Below are 13,936 nucleotides of genomic sequence, written 5' to 3' on the forward strand. Positions count from 1 at the left end.
GAAGTCACAGGTTAAGCACACGGGCACGACATTGGAAAAGAGGGATTGAGGTTGGTTTCTACTGTCTCAGTGGGCTGACATGCTAGACTTTGCGTGGGGTCAAATTTTTTAAGGTATATGATAGTATAAACAGTCTCAATTGAGAATTTGCTCTGATGCTTTTGACAAACCATGAACCTGGAGACAGCCATCAGTGTGTTTTCATCACTTGTTAAAATGAAACAGAGCCACTTTTAAAAACTGGGTTTCATCATAATGACGAACATGACGGTGAAAACAACATAAAAAAAAAAAAAGAAGCTTTTAGCTGAGACAAAAAAATCAAAAACATCACATAAGGAACTAAATAAATAAATAAAGAGAGCTGTGTAGGATTCCATTACTAAACAAACCACTGATAAAAATAGCAAAGCATTTTTCAAACACAGCCCAGTCGGTAACTAAGTAAATTATCTACACGCTTGTGCTGCACGTCATCTGATGCAACACTACAATACTGATCTCAGATCTCAGGTGAATGATCTCAAGAGGTATTACCAAGGCTGACCAGCCCTTACAAGATCTTCACCCTGTCCACTACTGAATAAGGTAATAACAAGCCTACTTTAAGACAAGTGGTTATTGGGTTGTTTGAAATAGAACATTTCACAGCTTTACAAAGCCCTTTCCTTGAATAGCTGGTAGGGCACATCAATATAGTTGAGGCATTTGGAACAATGATTTGATAAGACTACATACTGTATATAACTGGTGAGCAGGAAATGAGTACCAAAAATGTCTGTTGCTCCTCATTTCTTTATCCATTATGAACTGACTGCTGTGACTCCAGTGTGTGAAAGAGGAACTCTAAGTTTGCCAAGTTTGACCTTTCCACAGTGGATACATTCGTTGCTTACATGTCACAAGGAAAGAGCAGAAAAGGAAACATACACAGGCCATTACTAAGATGGTGAAGAAACACTCAGCTGTGCATTTACACCTGGGGCATTGGCTGCTGCTTTCTGCAGTTTCCACACGTTTTCAGTTCCAGTTAATCACATACAGTACTTTCCGTGCAGTGAACAGCAGGTCATTTGGAATGGGAGACCAGAAGAAGAAGGCACAGAGGGGTACTTCAGAAGTGTCCATGCGAAGGGAAATTGTGCATCTATACAGTTTACCAATAACACTGTGAACAGGATCTGGTACAGTACATCATGTGTAACAGTAGTCTATATCTGGGATTCCTCCTTCTCTATAGCCACGATTGGTGCCATGTCCCGAATTGGAAACATTGTTGGCACCTTTGTACAAGCCAGTGCCATTAGAGGGGAATATGGTATGAATGATGTAATCCTCCCGTAGGGGTTTTGGCTGCATTGGCTGGCAAGCAGCCATAGGTGTCATCTGTAACCCCGGGCCACGGATCTCCAGGATAGTGTTGTCCTTTTTGGTGCCAGACTCAATATAATCATCATAGGTTTTGCTTTTCCTTGAACTGTTGCGAGTATAGTGGTCACGGGAACACAAATGCCCAGTCCTATGTCCATACCAACAAAAGACACCAAAAATAAGAGCCAAAGATACAATGGCTGAAGCCCCACCGATAATCCCTGCCAGGGGCAGCACTGTCATCTGCTGTGAGTTTTCATCCTCTTCCTCCTCCAATGGGCTTGGGTCTGATGTTTCAGCTTTTGCACAAACCAGCACTTCATCAGAATCAGCATCTCCAGAAATAGTGCCTGTAGTTTCTGAACTGGCAGGCAGGGGCACCATACATATGATGTAGCTGGATCGTGGTTGCAAGGATGTAAGCAGATATTCTCGACGATCGCCCCGTACAAGAGTCTCTGTGATGGAACCCATACCATTCCTGGTACCAAGTCGGAGCCAGCTCAACCTGAAGGAGGAGCTGGGCTGAGCTACGCTCCAGGTAACACGAACACTGTTGTGAGACAAAGGCTTCACATTGAGAGCCAGGCTTTTCCCTACACCACTGCTGCTAAGAGTGTAGTCTAGACCTGAGTCAGGAAACCCCAGGCCAGGTCGCTTTGAGCGGAGAGTGAATAGAGAGCCCTGTGGAGGGGTGTTGGTGGTAGCGCTCTCAACTCCACCAACGCCGACTCTGTCCCTGGTACCTGCTGTCCTTACCACCTCACATTCTTCCATTTCACTGCTCAAGTCTATTAATGCCATGTCTCTCACTCTGTCAGGACCGTGGCAGGTGAGACCTCTGACAGTGATGGAGTTGCCACGGGCATGTAGCCAGTCAAACAGCCAGCGCAGGTTGCAGCCACAATGCCAAGGATTTCCTCGCACCAACAGTTGACCCAAGTTGTCAAGGTCTTTAAACAGTCCCCTTGGCAGCGTAGTCAGATTGTTTCCAGACAGGTCCAGTCTCTGTAGCCTGCGCATACCATCCAAGGAACCACGTGGCATATGAGTCAGGGCATTCTCCTGTAGAGAAAGTCGCTGCAGATGGGCACTGGGCAGGTTAACTGGTGGGGTCTGGAGAGAATTCCGAACTAGTGACAACTCTGTCAAGTTTGAAAGGCGAGAGAATGTGTCATCAGCAATGCGCTGATTTGCCAAAAGGTTTCCATCCAGGACAAGACATCGAAGTGAGCTGAGGCCTCGAAAGGCGTGGGTTGGGATAGTGGAGATTCGGTTGTCATCTAAGCGGAGTTCCTCCAGAGAGGCAGGTAGTCCTGAGGGTATACTAGACAGGTGATTCCGTGAAAGGAAAAGCAAGCGCAACCGTGGGTTGTCAGCAAAGGCCTGATCCTCAATGGAGACAGTGGAAATAGAATTGTCATCCAAGTGGAGCTTCTCTAGCAAGGGCATCCGAGCCAGTGCGTTACGTGGAATAGTGCGGATGTTGTTGTCCTGCAAATGCAACTCACGCACGGATGGTGGCAGGTGCATGGGGAATTCATCCAGTTCATTATCATAGAGGTAAACCACGCGAACGGCAAGTTGGCGCTCCAAGGAAGTTGGCAAGCCTGGGTTGTTTATCTGGTTGTTCTGAAGATAGAGGACGGACGCAGTGGGAGGCAGTGACGGGATAGAGCTCAGGCCACGATCATTACAGTAGATAAAGTCTTCATCGCACCTGCATACAGATGGGCATATCATGTCTGTGTCTCCAATGTACCCTTGTATCGTGGCTGCTGCAAAACGAAGTATACCAGAATGTAGTGTCGAGCAAATAAACAACACGAAGAGCCAAGTCCCTCGTTTGGCCTCACATGCAGGTGCCATAATGGTGAACATAAGCACTGATTCTCCTTTTCAACGGTGTGGTTAATCCTCAAATTGCTGCAGTGAGTTGGAATCCTGTGACCTCCACCCTGAGAGACAAAGAGAAATTAACAGTTAGGATTGATGTACAAATGAATTAGTTTATGGTCTCAGCTGACAACTGAGGGGATTTCAATGAAATTTTATAAACTCAGGAATACTTAATAGTTTCATGCTTTACATCCATATTAGACTGAAGGAATCTACTTTGTCTTGCACTCAGTAACAAGACTGCTGGGGTTTTTTTCAACAATTAATAATCATGTCAACAGGGAAATGTGCACACATGGATGGATCTGTAAGGATTCCCAGCACAGCCTCTCACAACATTCTGCCATCGACTCAAAGCCAAAGAGATACAAAGACAACTGCACAGCCAACAGTCATTATGTTGAATTAGCAACAGTAATCCAAGATTATAGCCAGTTACGAAACAAAATTTGGTGTTCAGAGCACAGCGAATATATTTAGTCTCAAGAAAAGCGACGTTGGAATTGACAAATCCAATCTTACATTTAGAATTAAGCTTTGTGTGTAAATATGAAGTCCTCTAAATTATTTAAGACATCTTTAGAGCCTCTGTAACTCCATTAGGAGATACCAGCAGATGGCTGCAGAACGTGTTTTAGCACGGTGCAATCACCATTGGGCAATCAGGATGGCACTAGGCACTATATAAAAACTTCTCCGCAAACTTCCGTACTTAATTGTATTATATTGTCCCATTAATGCAATAATATGTAATTAACTATTTGCAGTCAACATTGCTGTTAATGTAAAGCTACGCAAGCTGTATTCAGACCTTGACTGGCATCATTATTTGTTGTTGTTACTGATTAGGAAAGAGATACCAGAATAGTCGGCACAGTATTGACTATAGAGATTTGGAAACCGGTAAATTGCAACACTTTGTCAGTGATAACTTGAGCCCGTCAGTCTTCAATAACCAAGGCCATTAGTCAAACTGTTAAAGCCCACACAGCAGAGAACATAGTCAGGCTGTCGTATTGATTTCCTCACAAATCCAAGGTGATCTGCCAGAGCCACTCGGCTCTCATACAGATTACAGGATTCCCGAGAGTGTAAGTCAGACAGGCTGATAATTAACCAAATGAATGATAACTCTGCTGGGAGTTTCATTTGTTGAATATGTATTTGCAAACACGAATCTGCATGGGCTTACTCGATGCAAAAACATTGAGAATTGCGAAAACAAACTTGGTTGACATTTGAGTCAGTTTCGGGTTTAATGAATCACCATTTGAAAAAATAAGTGCAATAACACTCCAGCCGTTGTTCAGCCATGTCATTTTACAGAGGGGTAATTACTGTCATCTTGTACTGAGAGCTGTAGATGTTAACATGTAATGTTAATAAATTCAAATATGTTTTGTTACAGATTTTATTCCCTCTTCAGAGTTTAATTATCAAACTATTTGGACATGTATTGTAGCCATTTGCTGCTTTCACAAAAATACAAATAAAAGGTAGCTTGGAAAATGGATGTCTGACATTGGAGTTAAAAAGTAATTTGTAACTTTGCTCCAGCAGAACGCAGCAGTACCACAAAGATTTTTTTTTTTATTATTTCTATAGCAGTGAACTATAATCTTTGGAGAAGAAAAAGTCTGAAATTCTTTCTGTCCAATTGTCCTCACTGTGGAAACACTTCTGTAATTTGCATACACTTGTTTTCCCTTTGTACAGTGATCTTACTCATATATTTCTGCATTTTTAACCCTGATAAGGCAGGCCATACCCTTTTTACTTTTTTCAACTCTTTGTTCAATTTTATGTCTTTTAGAAGCTCCAAACTCTGTGCTCAGTGACACACGGTCAGAACTGAAATGTGAGTAACTTCTGAGTGTTGTGTCCCCAGCTCCACAAAATATTCACATTCACTGTTAAATTCAGCCACTACCCACTAATCCCTTTTCGTGCCTATATCCACTTCAATCCCCTTGACACAGCGAAGTGGTGTCAGTGCACTTTAAGTGGAACCTGAAGAGTAAAATAAAAAATTTAAAAAGCTGAGACTGTTACTTTACGCAGCTTGATATTGATTCATTTTATGGTGAAGTAGGATATACACTGCATCCCGCTGTAAATGTTCACAAGGTTTCCATGTGTGCAGGTTCGTGTGTGTGTGTGAGAGAGAGGGAGAGAGAAGCTGAGTAGTGCTAAAGAATGGATGACTTTTGAATCCCAAGAGCTTCAGTGGTGAGTCTCTCGAACACTAGAGTATTTGGGTCAGCCCTTTAAAAACAAGATAGATGTGTTGTGAGATTGAAGTGCTGCAGCGAGCCGGAGGGATTAATAGATCATATTCAGCTGTGATTTTCTGGATTAAGCAGGTGCTACCAAAAACATTTCAGGATTTTTTTCCCTCATGTTGCTCATTTTTTGTTCTTTATTCAAGAATGAAATAAAATCACAAAGGCCTCTCTTTGTGTTTGTGAATACTTTGGAGGTACTCTGTGTTCGTCTATCCATGCACGATCAAATTGCAAACATTAACCCACATGTAGACAGTCTTTATGGTTTTTGTCTACATTTCAGTCATCTGTTGTGGGGGAGTAAAGCAGGGATGCAGGGTAATGTGTTAGCCAGACAGACAGTCGCCTCAGGCACAATACAGTACAAACAACAACCCCCAATCTAATACTGGAACCCAAGACTGGATCGATTTACATAAGTCAGAGAGGGAGAGAGAGTGACAGAAAAGCAGCTTTGGGCAAGACCTTAGCAACCCATCCCGATTAAGACCCCCACAGAGGGATAGGACTGAGAAATCTGGAAAACTGGATTTTGTATGACCGAAGGGTCTGCTGATGTATCAGGAAATCCACTTTACTGATGGCAGGGAAAAGATAATAGTGGCCCACAGCTTATCTTACATGCCATGTCGATGGATCGCATTTTAGATTTGCTGATTGGACATGTGGAAAGGATGACGCAAAACATGAATGTTAGGCTGATGACAGAAATAAATCAAGCAATCTGAGATAGAAGGGAATATGAGGGCAGGAGAGCATGGCCTATTCATTTTGGGCAATCATAGATGTAAGTTGTACAGTTTTATTTGTGTCTGTATATATTTTAGCACCTGGGGCACTGTCCTTGCAGGAATTTACCATAATCCTCATACACAGTCAATAGATAGATGTTGTAATCTCCACTAACTGCCTGACACATTTTCAAACGAAATGAATCCCTGTGTTTGTGGCCCGTAATAAATAATAAATACAATTTATTTAATTAACCAGGGCATTACAATCCCATTAAATATCTATCATCTTCTCGTCGTTGCAAACATGTGATGTGAATGTGCCACTGGGGCAGATTGACTAGCATGTAAAATGCAAAAGAGATGTGATGGACAGATGAACACAGAGTACCTATATATATATATATATATATATATACATTTTTTGTAATGTTGGTTTATGCACCAGTTTCTTGGCATGAGCCCATGGGTAAATTTATGCTCAGCCGTTTCTCATCTCCTCTGCTGACACAAAGACCCAATGTTTATGACATATAAAAATGTGTGTTTTTCCCAGTTAGCCACACTGTGAGATTTTACCTCTTGAATGTGCTATACCTCTTTGTGTTTTGTTGTGTTATGATCCTAAACTCTTTAATGATATGTGAGAGCAAATAATAAATTAAATTCTGCAAAATATAAATAAAAGATTAAATATTACGCAGATCTGAAAATATGTTACTTCACATGATTCACACTTAGGGACCAATCTCAGGAGGGTTTCGTTTGCTGGTGGGTTTGATGCTCAAAGGGCCCCGAGGTGACTTGAAACATAGCTTTACACCAATATAACATGTTTTATATTAATAGCACTATAATATGTTCTGTCGTGCCACCAGTCTAATTCCCTGGCCTCTCCACTGCAGCTGTTGCTGCCCCTGATTTATTTATTTTTTTACCTCAGCGTTTGTTTCCCAGAAACAGACAGATTACAGGTAAATCCTTTCACTGTTAAGAAAAGGAAAGCAGCTCCTTTCAGCAAAATGCTTCTGCATTGTGTGCAAAGATAAGACCAAATCTTACATGATGTTGACAAGGTTTTAGGAGGGTTTTATTTTTTTAAAATGTACAGCATGCAGAAGGCTTCTTAAGGGTATTAAAGTAACAGAGTCTTTGCCCTTAACTGAACTGAACTGGATAGGTTAGTACTTAAATGATGCAAACTTTAAAAAGAAAAAAATACAATTACATACACTTAGCTTTGTTCGACTAGCTAACTCACGACCTCACAGAGCTGCTTGCAGATGACCGTGCGCCATCTCCCTGCATATAAGGATGGACAAACCCTCTGTGAAATCACTCAAAGGATTTCTGAAGAGCGGTTTTGAAGCTCAGTGTGGTGACTCTGGCCATTGCCATCTTGGCAGTGCCCTACACCACCTAAACTAACTTCCTTGCTCATTGAAAAATAGGCAAAGAGGTGCGTTTAAACCTTTAAACAGTTCAAGTAGGTGAGTTATGTTAAATTTCATCCTGGCTTCATTTTTCAGCACACAATGCTGCAGCTTGGTCATGTGTCTTCCTTGTCTGTGCATTCAAAATGAAATCAGCAGCGACGATAAGTAGGACTGCATTGTTAGGTTAGCTACAGGAAATGTAGCAATTGAATCTGGCACACATTTCTACTGTGTATGGAGATGTTCCATGGGTGATGAGTGCATGTGGGTACAAAACAATAATGTGACTGCAGACCAGCGAGGCGGGGGGTCATGTGCGTGTTTGAGGGGGAAAGGATCAATTATATCTAATCTGCAAGCTCCCATGTTTCAAAATCAAATTTGATAAATAATTGAATTTCTGTTACAAAAACCATACATTCACTGTCTTTGCTTGTTAATGCAGGAAAAGAAAATACATACATCTTGATTATTACAGATGTGTCTATATAGAATGTTTTCATATTCAGTGGGAGGTGTACTGTTCTGCCACATTGACGCATGATACACTGAGATAGCGTGAGCCTGGCAGAGTAGCCGGCACATAAACTTTAGAAGTGTCAGTCTGTGTCAGTGGTCATAATACAGTCTTTGATCATGGCCTCACTGGCTTCAGAAATAATTTTGCGCTGCTTCTAATGTTGCGGCCACATGAAATAGAGGAAACAGTTTAATCTCAAGAAGAGCTAAATTCTCCATTTTGAGAAAACACACTTGATCATTTTAAACGGGACTTTAAAGGCAAATTTATCTTCTGCCTTTAAGTCAAGGAGTCAGCCTGTGGTTGTCACGCTTCAGCTGGGACTGTGATTGGATTTTTTTTTTTTTTTATTTGTGAGACAGGGAGAGAGGGAGGTTGGTTAGCTTAATTGGTTAAATTTGAATTCAACCCTGACAAGTTGCAATATAAATACAGGGCTGTGGGAGGCCCAGGCAGCTGAGTGACAAAACAACGCTGTGCCTTCAAGGTGAAAATTAACCTGAGGAGCAACAGAGGAAAAAGGAAAAGATAACATGTTAAGTTTGCCTGGCAGCCAGATTGAATATCCAAAAATTATAAACTTCTGAATCTGCCTCTAAAAATAAAACTCAGCCATCTCACCACTGCTATGTGAAGTGATATTGTAAAAATTAAAGCTTGTATCAGGGTTGTACACTGATCAGGCATAACACACATAGTTGTGACTCATCAGAGAATGGACATGGGCCTTCTGAGGGTGTCCTGTGGTGTCTGGCAACAGAATGTTGTTAGTGGGGGCCTTTGGGTCCTATGGGTTGAGGGGAGGGGCCTCTGTGGATCATCCCACGGATACTTGATCAGTTTGGGATCTAGTGAATTTGGAGGCCAGGTCAACACCTTGTGCTGTTCTTCATATTTTTTTAGTTGTTCCTAAAGTGTTTTTGTGTGTGTGTCTGTGTCAGGCTGCATCCTGCTGGGGATGGCTGCTGTCATCAAGGAGTGTCATTGCTATGGGGTGGGGGTGCCTGGTCTGGTCTAGGTGGGTGGTACATGTCTAAGTAACATCCACATGAATGTCAGGTCCAAACGTTTCCCAGCAGAACACTGAACATTGTCACAAGATGGTCAACATTAAATAATTCTCCTGTCAGTGGTCATAATGTTGTGGTTGATTGGTGTACCTTGTAGTGCCTTTAAAGGTCTGAGAGGTCACAGCTTGTGTGACTTGCTCCCAGAAATGGCCGAGAAGGATGGTAAGTTAATATTTTGGTACAGAGTTTTCTTTGTATTATTAAAAAATGTCTAATGAAAACATTGATATCCCCTACAGCTTCGTACTTTTATTATGCATTTACATTTCCTACATTTAGTTTCACGGTCGTTAGCTTGCTAAACTGTTGCTGCATGTTGCCAAGCAGCGGTCTCCTCACGACTTAGAGCCAAGCTGAAAGCCTTGCGTTTTGCATACGCAACGTCTCATGTTGTATCTGAAGGCCTAGGTTAGACAGAGTCACTGCTACGTAGTTTGCTACTCCTGTTAATTTCATGTCCCACAGCTAGTTGTAGTTTCAACAGAGCAATCCATTATCATTAGGGCTACAGTGAAATGTGGCGTTTTGCTGACGCCCCTTCAGTAAAGTAACTACAGATCGGTGCTGTGGCGCCTATGAAGAAACTGTCTTTATTCTCCTGCATGTTTTTGATGCTGCTGGAGATTGTTGGGAACAACAACAAGTAAGTTGTTGAAGAATGGCTCAGTAATCTGCGGCTTTTCTGAGACACCTGTAGCAAAGCCATTTCCACTGGAAACCTTCCTCTTACCACAGTCACTGCTCCCTGAATGGATGTAAACATGGTGACTGCAGAGTGGTAGTCTCCGTTCAGTAACACAAAGGCAAAACAGTAGTAACCTGAGTGTTATAGAGCGATTGTGAAAAGAAATACAGTAGTTTCTGTAAGGGATACAATTAAATCACAATAAGGTTCAATCACGTACAACACATCTGTCTACTGATGTGGTGTTGAAATCCAGAGGAGAAATTCTGGCCAGCATAGTTTTTCAAGGACAGTTTGTCCTTTACCACAACAACATTTCAAAATTAAACTCACACCCAACCCCAAATCCACTAAACTAGAAAGTATGATCCAGGAAAGCTGATGAATAATTCAAATATTTCAGTCCTTGGGTGGACTGATCATAGGTCAGATTCAATCATTTGTTCGCGCCATGATCTCATCCTGTTATTTCCCAGTTCGCTGTATTACTCATCTCCCTTTTACATGGTTCTTCATATTCACATTTACACCCTCCGTATCACAATTCACACATCAAGCCCTATGCTGTGCTTGGCAAAATCAAAGAGTGTCAACGCACACCTGAACACACACATTTGGTCTTCACTGAGAAGACACATACGGTACAGCATTTTTTGTCCTTGCTCTCGCTGCCGCAGTTTCCCCAATCACGCATGATGCTTGTGGGAATGATGAAGCTTCTGACTGAGACCCAGTTTTCTTTTTGCCTCATCATCATCCCACCCCTTTGCAGTTTTGTTGTCCTTTCACGTTTGGCTGGCCCGTCAGCTGCCTGTGCCGCATTCACAAATGTCATTACATGCCTTGTCCTAAACTGTCTACGTCAACTGTATTTCATAAGGTTTCCGTTTTCCTGCGGTGATTGTGTCCCTTTCCACATATTTTATTCCTTTGCTTTTACTCTGCAGCATCTTTTCTCTCTGCTCTCTTTGTGCAGCGTTTGCCTTTGTAGCGTCCAAAGAAAAATATTTAGCAAAACAAATGCTTTCTTTTCCATCGACTGATTGAAGTGATAAATGTTGGCAAATGCCATCCAGTTAAAATCCACTTTTATCAGATAAAACATTGTCCAAAGGAAAAATTCTGCAGCAATGCAACTTAATTATAGAGCCATTAAGTATATCAAGTTAAGCTAAATCTTCTTATGAGATGAAATTGTAGTTGTGGTTGGAAACCACTAGTGTAGAGCAAGTAATCAGGCTTCTTCTTAAATAAATATCTTCTCGGGTTGTCGCACTTGAAGCTGGATGAGTTTGTTTTCACAATATGAGAAATCACAGTGGATAAATAGACACAGGCCGCCCCCGGGGCTCTGAAAAGATCCTGTGCAGTATACACTTGACTTTGACTTCTCAGTGTGTGTGGGTTTCTACTGCATGAAATATCTGCTGTGGGAGTGTTCGGATCTCAAGCGAAAGTTGCTTTGAATCCCGAGATGCCTCAGTTTCAGAACTTGTCTCTCTCTCTCTCTCATGACTCCACATAACCTCACGTTCACCCACCCAAACCCGGTCAGACTGGGTTTGAAACACAGAACATATTGTATTTTTCCTCATTTGGAAGACGAATCTATGAATATGATCCATTTGAATTCCACATTTCTAAACTCACGCTTCCAGCAGAAACCCATCTTTTATGTAGACAATAGTTTGCGATCAAATCCATTTGGGCTTTGGGACAGTAAAACCGGAGAGAAACAGCCCGCCACAAAGCATTGGCCGATAGCTGCGAGTTAGTATATTTTGTTAATGGACGCTTTCTTCTAGAGAAACCTTTACTGATTGCTTTGTTTGGCCTCATGCCCAAAAGGAGAAAACAAGGGGGGTAATAGAGCTCTACTGCGCACTGTTTAACTGTTGATAAGTGTTAGTTTGTTTAACGTCGTCATTCCGGTCTTATTTAATTACAACTACCATTGTAATCAAGGTGAGCCTCTGGCTTTGTTTGAATTAGCTCTAAATTATTTTAGGTTTTGGTGAATCAGAGTGTATTTTTTTCTTTTGGGGACAAAAGACAATTAATTACATGCGGAGACAATCCCAAGGATGTGAGTTGAAGATTAGGAGTGTCGTAGGCTAATGCTTTTGAAATTTTGAGTTAGATTTGCAGTAGATAGGGGTTACAGTAACCCAGGTTTGTACCTCTTATTTGTTACAATTAAACTGAGTCTGAGTGCTAGACTTCCATTTCTCTGAAATCAACACTCATCTAATCATAGCTTCTGTTGACTTGAAGAAAAAAAGACTTTGTTACCCATTTTCCAAGTGATGATTTCCTATCCATGTGTTCTTGCTCTTTTTGTACAATACAAGAAAATATTAGTGCAGTAAATGATTCAGAATACAATCTATAGAAAGGAAACATCAATATTTGCAAATATAACTGTGATGTAATTTTGTGGGAATACCATTATATATATTCCGTTCACAGCTGATTGTTGCTGACAAACTTCACAGGTCTCTAAGTGATTTCTTAGAGAAACAGAGGTTTATTACTCGTCTTAAATATAATAGCAAAACATGGAGTCTTAGTTAAAGTAGCATCAGTCAGACACAAAATCCAATATAGAGGAAAATACTTTGATTCGTCTACAATTTGGACAACACAAAGAACCTTAATGCTCACATAATTCTAATGCATAGAGAAGATGAATGAAATAATAAAATAAATGAAAAGGTCGACATGATAAACTTACTTTTTGAAGTGGGGCTGACAGGGAAGGAGGTGCTCCCGCACCATTTGCACTATTCTTCTCAACGCGTTTCCTTCAAAGTATGCTAACTGTATCTTCTCCGGCTCCTGTCGACGTGCCGTCTCTAAACTCTGGGAAGCTGATGCGGGTGGTGGCGTGTAGGAGTGGAGTCTCCCTTTTTATAGGAACAGCTCTGTCTTGCGCCTTTTTATGCTCAGCTTTGAAGTAGATTAGTTGTCACCTCTGGCTCCAGATCTATCCCCTGTGGGAGAAAGAGAGTGACAGGAAAATCAGAAGGGATCTCACATGACCATCAGTGTCAATCAAGTGCCAAGATGTCACATTTCAGATGAAACTGTAACAGCCTCACAGATCTCTCTGCTAGCGTTGTTACTGTATGCCATATACTGTAATTCAGTTCCACTTTTTATTGCTTTTGCTCATCTTCTTTTGGTGAGAGGATTTAGTTTTCATTTACCAATCTTTTATTACATTTATTCTAAATAAACCAGATGTTCATTTGAGATGATTGGAGTGAGGTTAATAAAACAGGATCTGAACTTGTGGTTTTAATATCAACTATCAAAACATAAAGTAGAAAGTAGAAAGACTTAACCAACCCATTTCTTTTCAACTGATTTTTCATCGTAGTGAATGCTGCCCTCCTTTCTCACTAAGCTCATGATCATGTCAGCACGATAATTATAAGGTTAATAAATCAATGTCATTTCAAATAAACTATTTAACAAAGAGCATCAATCATGGATAATCTTGATGTGAAAGGTTTCCAAAAAAGCAAATTCACTTAATGTCTCTACTTTTGACCTCACAAAACTACTGTCCTGCTCCTCCCTCCTCAATCTCCATCACACCTGTTCTTTTGAAAAATAAAATGGTTAATGACAGCTGAGGCGCTCCTCCTTGTATCCCCAGACGAGGCTCCAGCAGCCCCGTCCACCTTTGTCTCTCCGTCTTTTCTTCACATTGATGCTGCGAACGTCTTTCTCTCTCACAACTCACTGCACTGTGACACGAGACGGCACGCCGTCTGCCTTCAAGTCAGTTTGATTTACACGTCGTGTCATGAAACAGACTTCTAAAACTACAAAGGAGCATTGCTCCTTCCTCTTCCCTCTTAAAGGGCCAGCGTGTAGGATTTAGGTGGAGTTACTGACAGAAATGTTTTATGATTACACAGAGGAATACGG

General features: G+C 41.3%; 1 protein-coding gene across 1 annotated transcript in view; it reads right to left on the bottom strand.

Moving 5' to 3' along the window:
* Positions 1-322: 322 nt before the first annotated feature.
* The window catches only part of flrt1a (fibronectin leucine rich transmembrane protein 1a), a 37,960-nt gene continuing 24,346 nt past the window's right edge, over positions 323-13,936 (bottom strand). Inside the window, exons 2-3 of the mRNA XM_084564386.1 lie at positions 12,732-12,990; positions 323-3,329 (exon numbers count right to left, since the gene is read on the bottom strand). Of these exons, the coding sequence (XP_084420512.1) occupies positions 1,195-3,252 (2,058 nt within the window). The 5' untranslated portion in view covers positions 3,253-3,329; positions 12,732-12,990 and the 3' untranslated portion in view covers positions 323-1,194. The remainder of the gene's footprint in view (positions 3,330-12,731; positions 12,991-13,936) is intronic.

The sequence above is a fragment of the Chelon labrosus genome (assembly GCF_963514085.1).
Source record: "Chelon labrosus genome assembly, chromosome: 17".
In the NCBI taxonomy this organism is placed as follows: domain Eukaryota; kingdom Metazoa; phylum Chordata; class Actinopteri; order Mugiliformes; family Mugilidae; genus Chelon; species Chelon labrosus.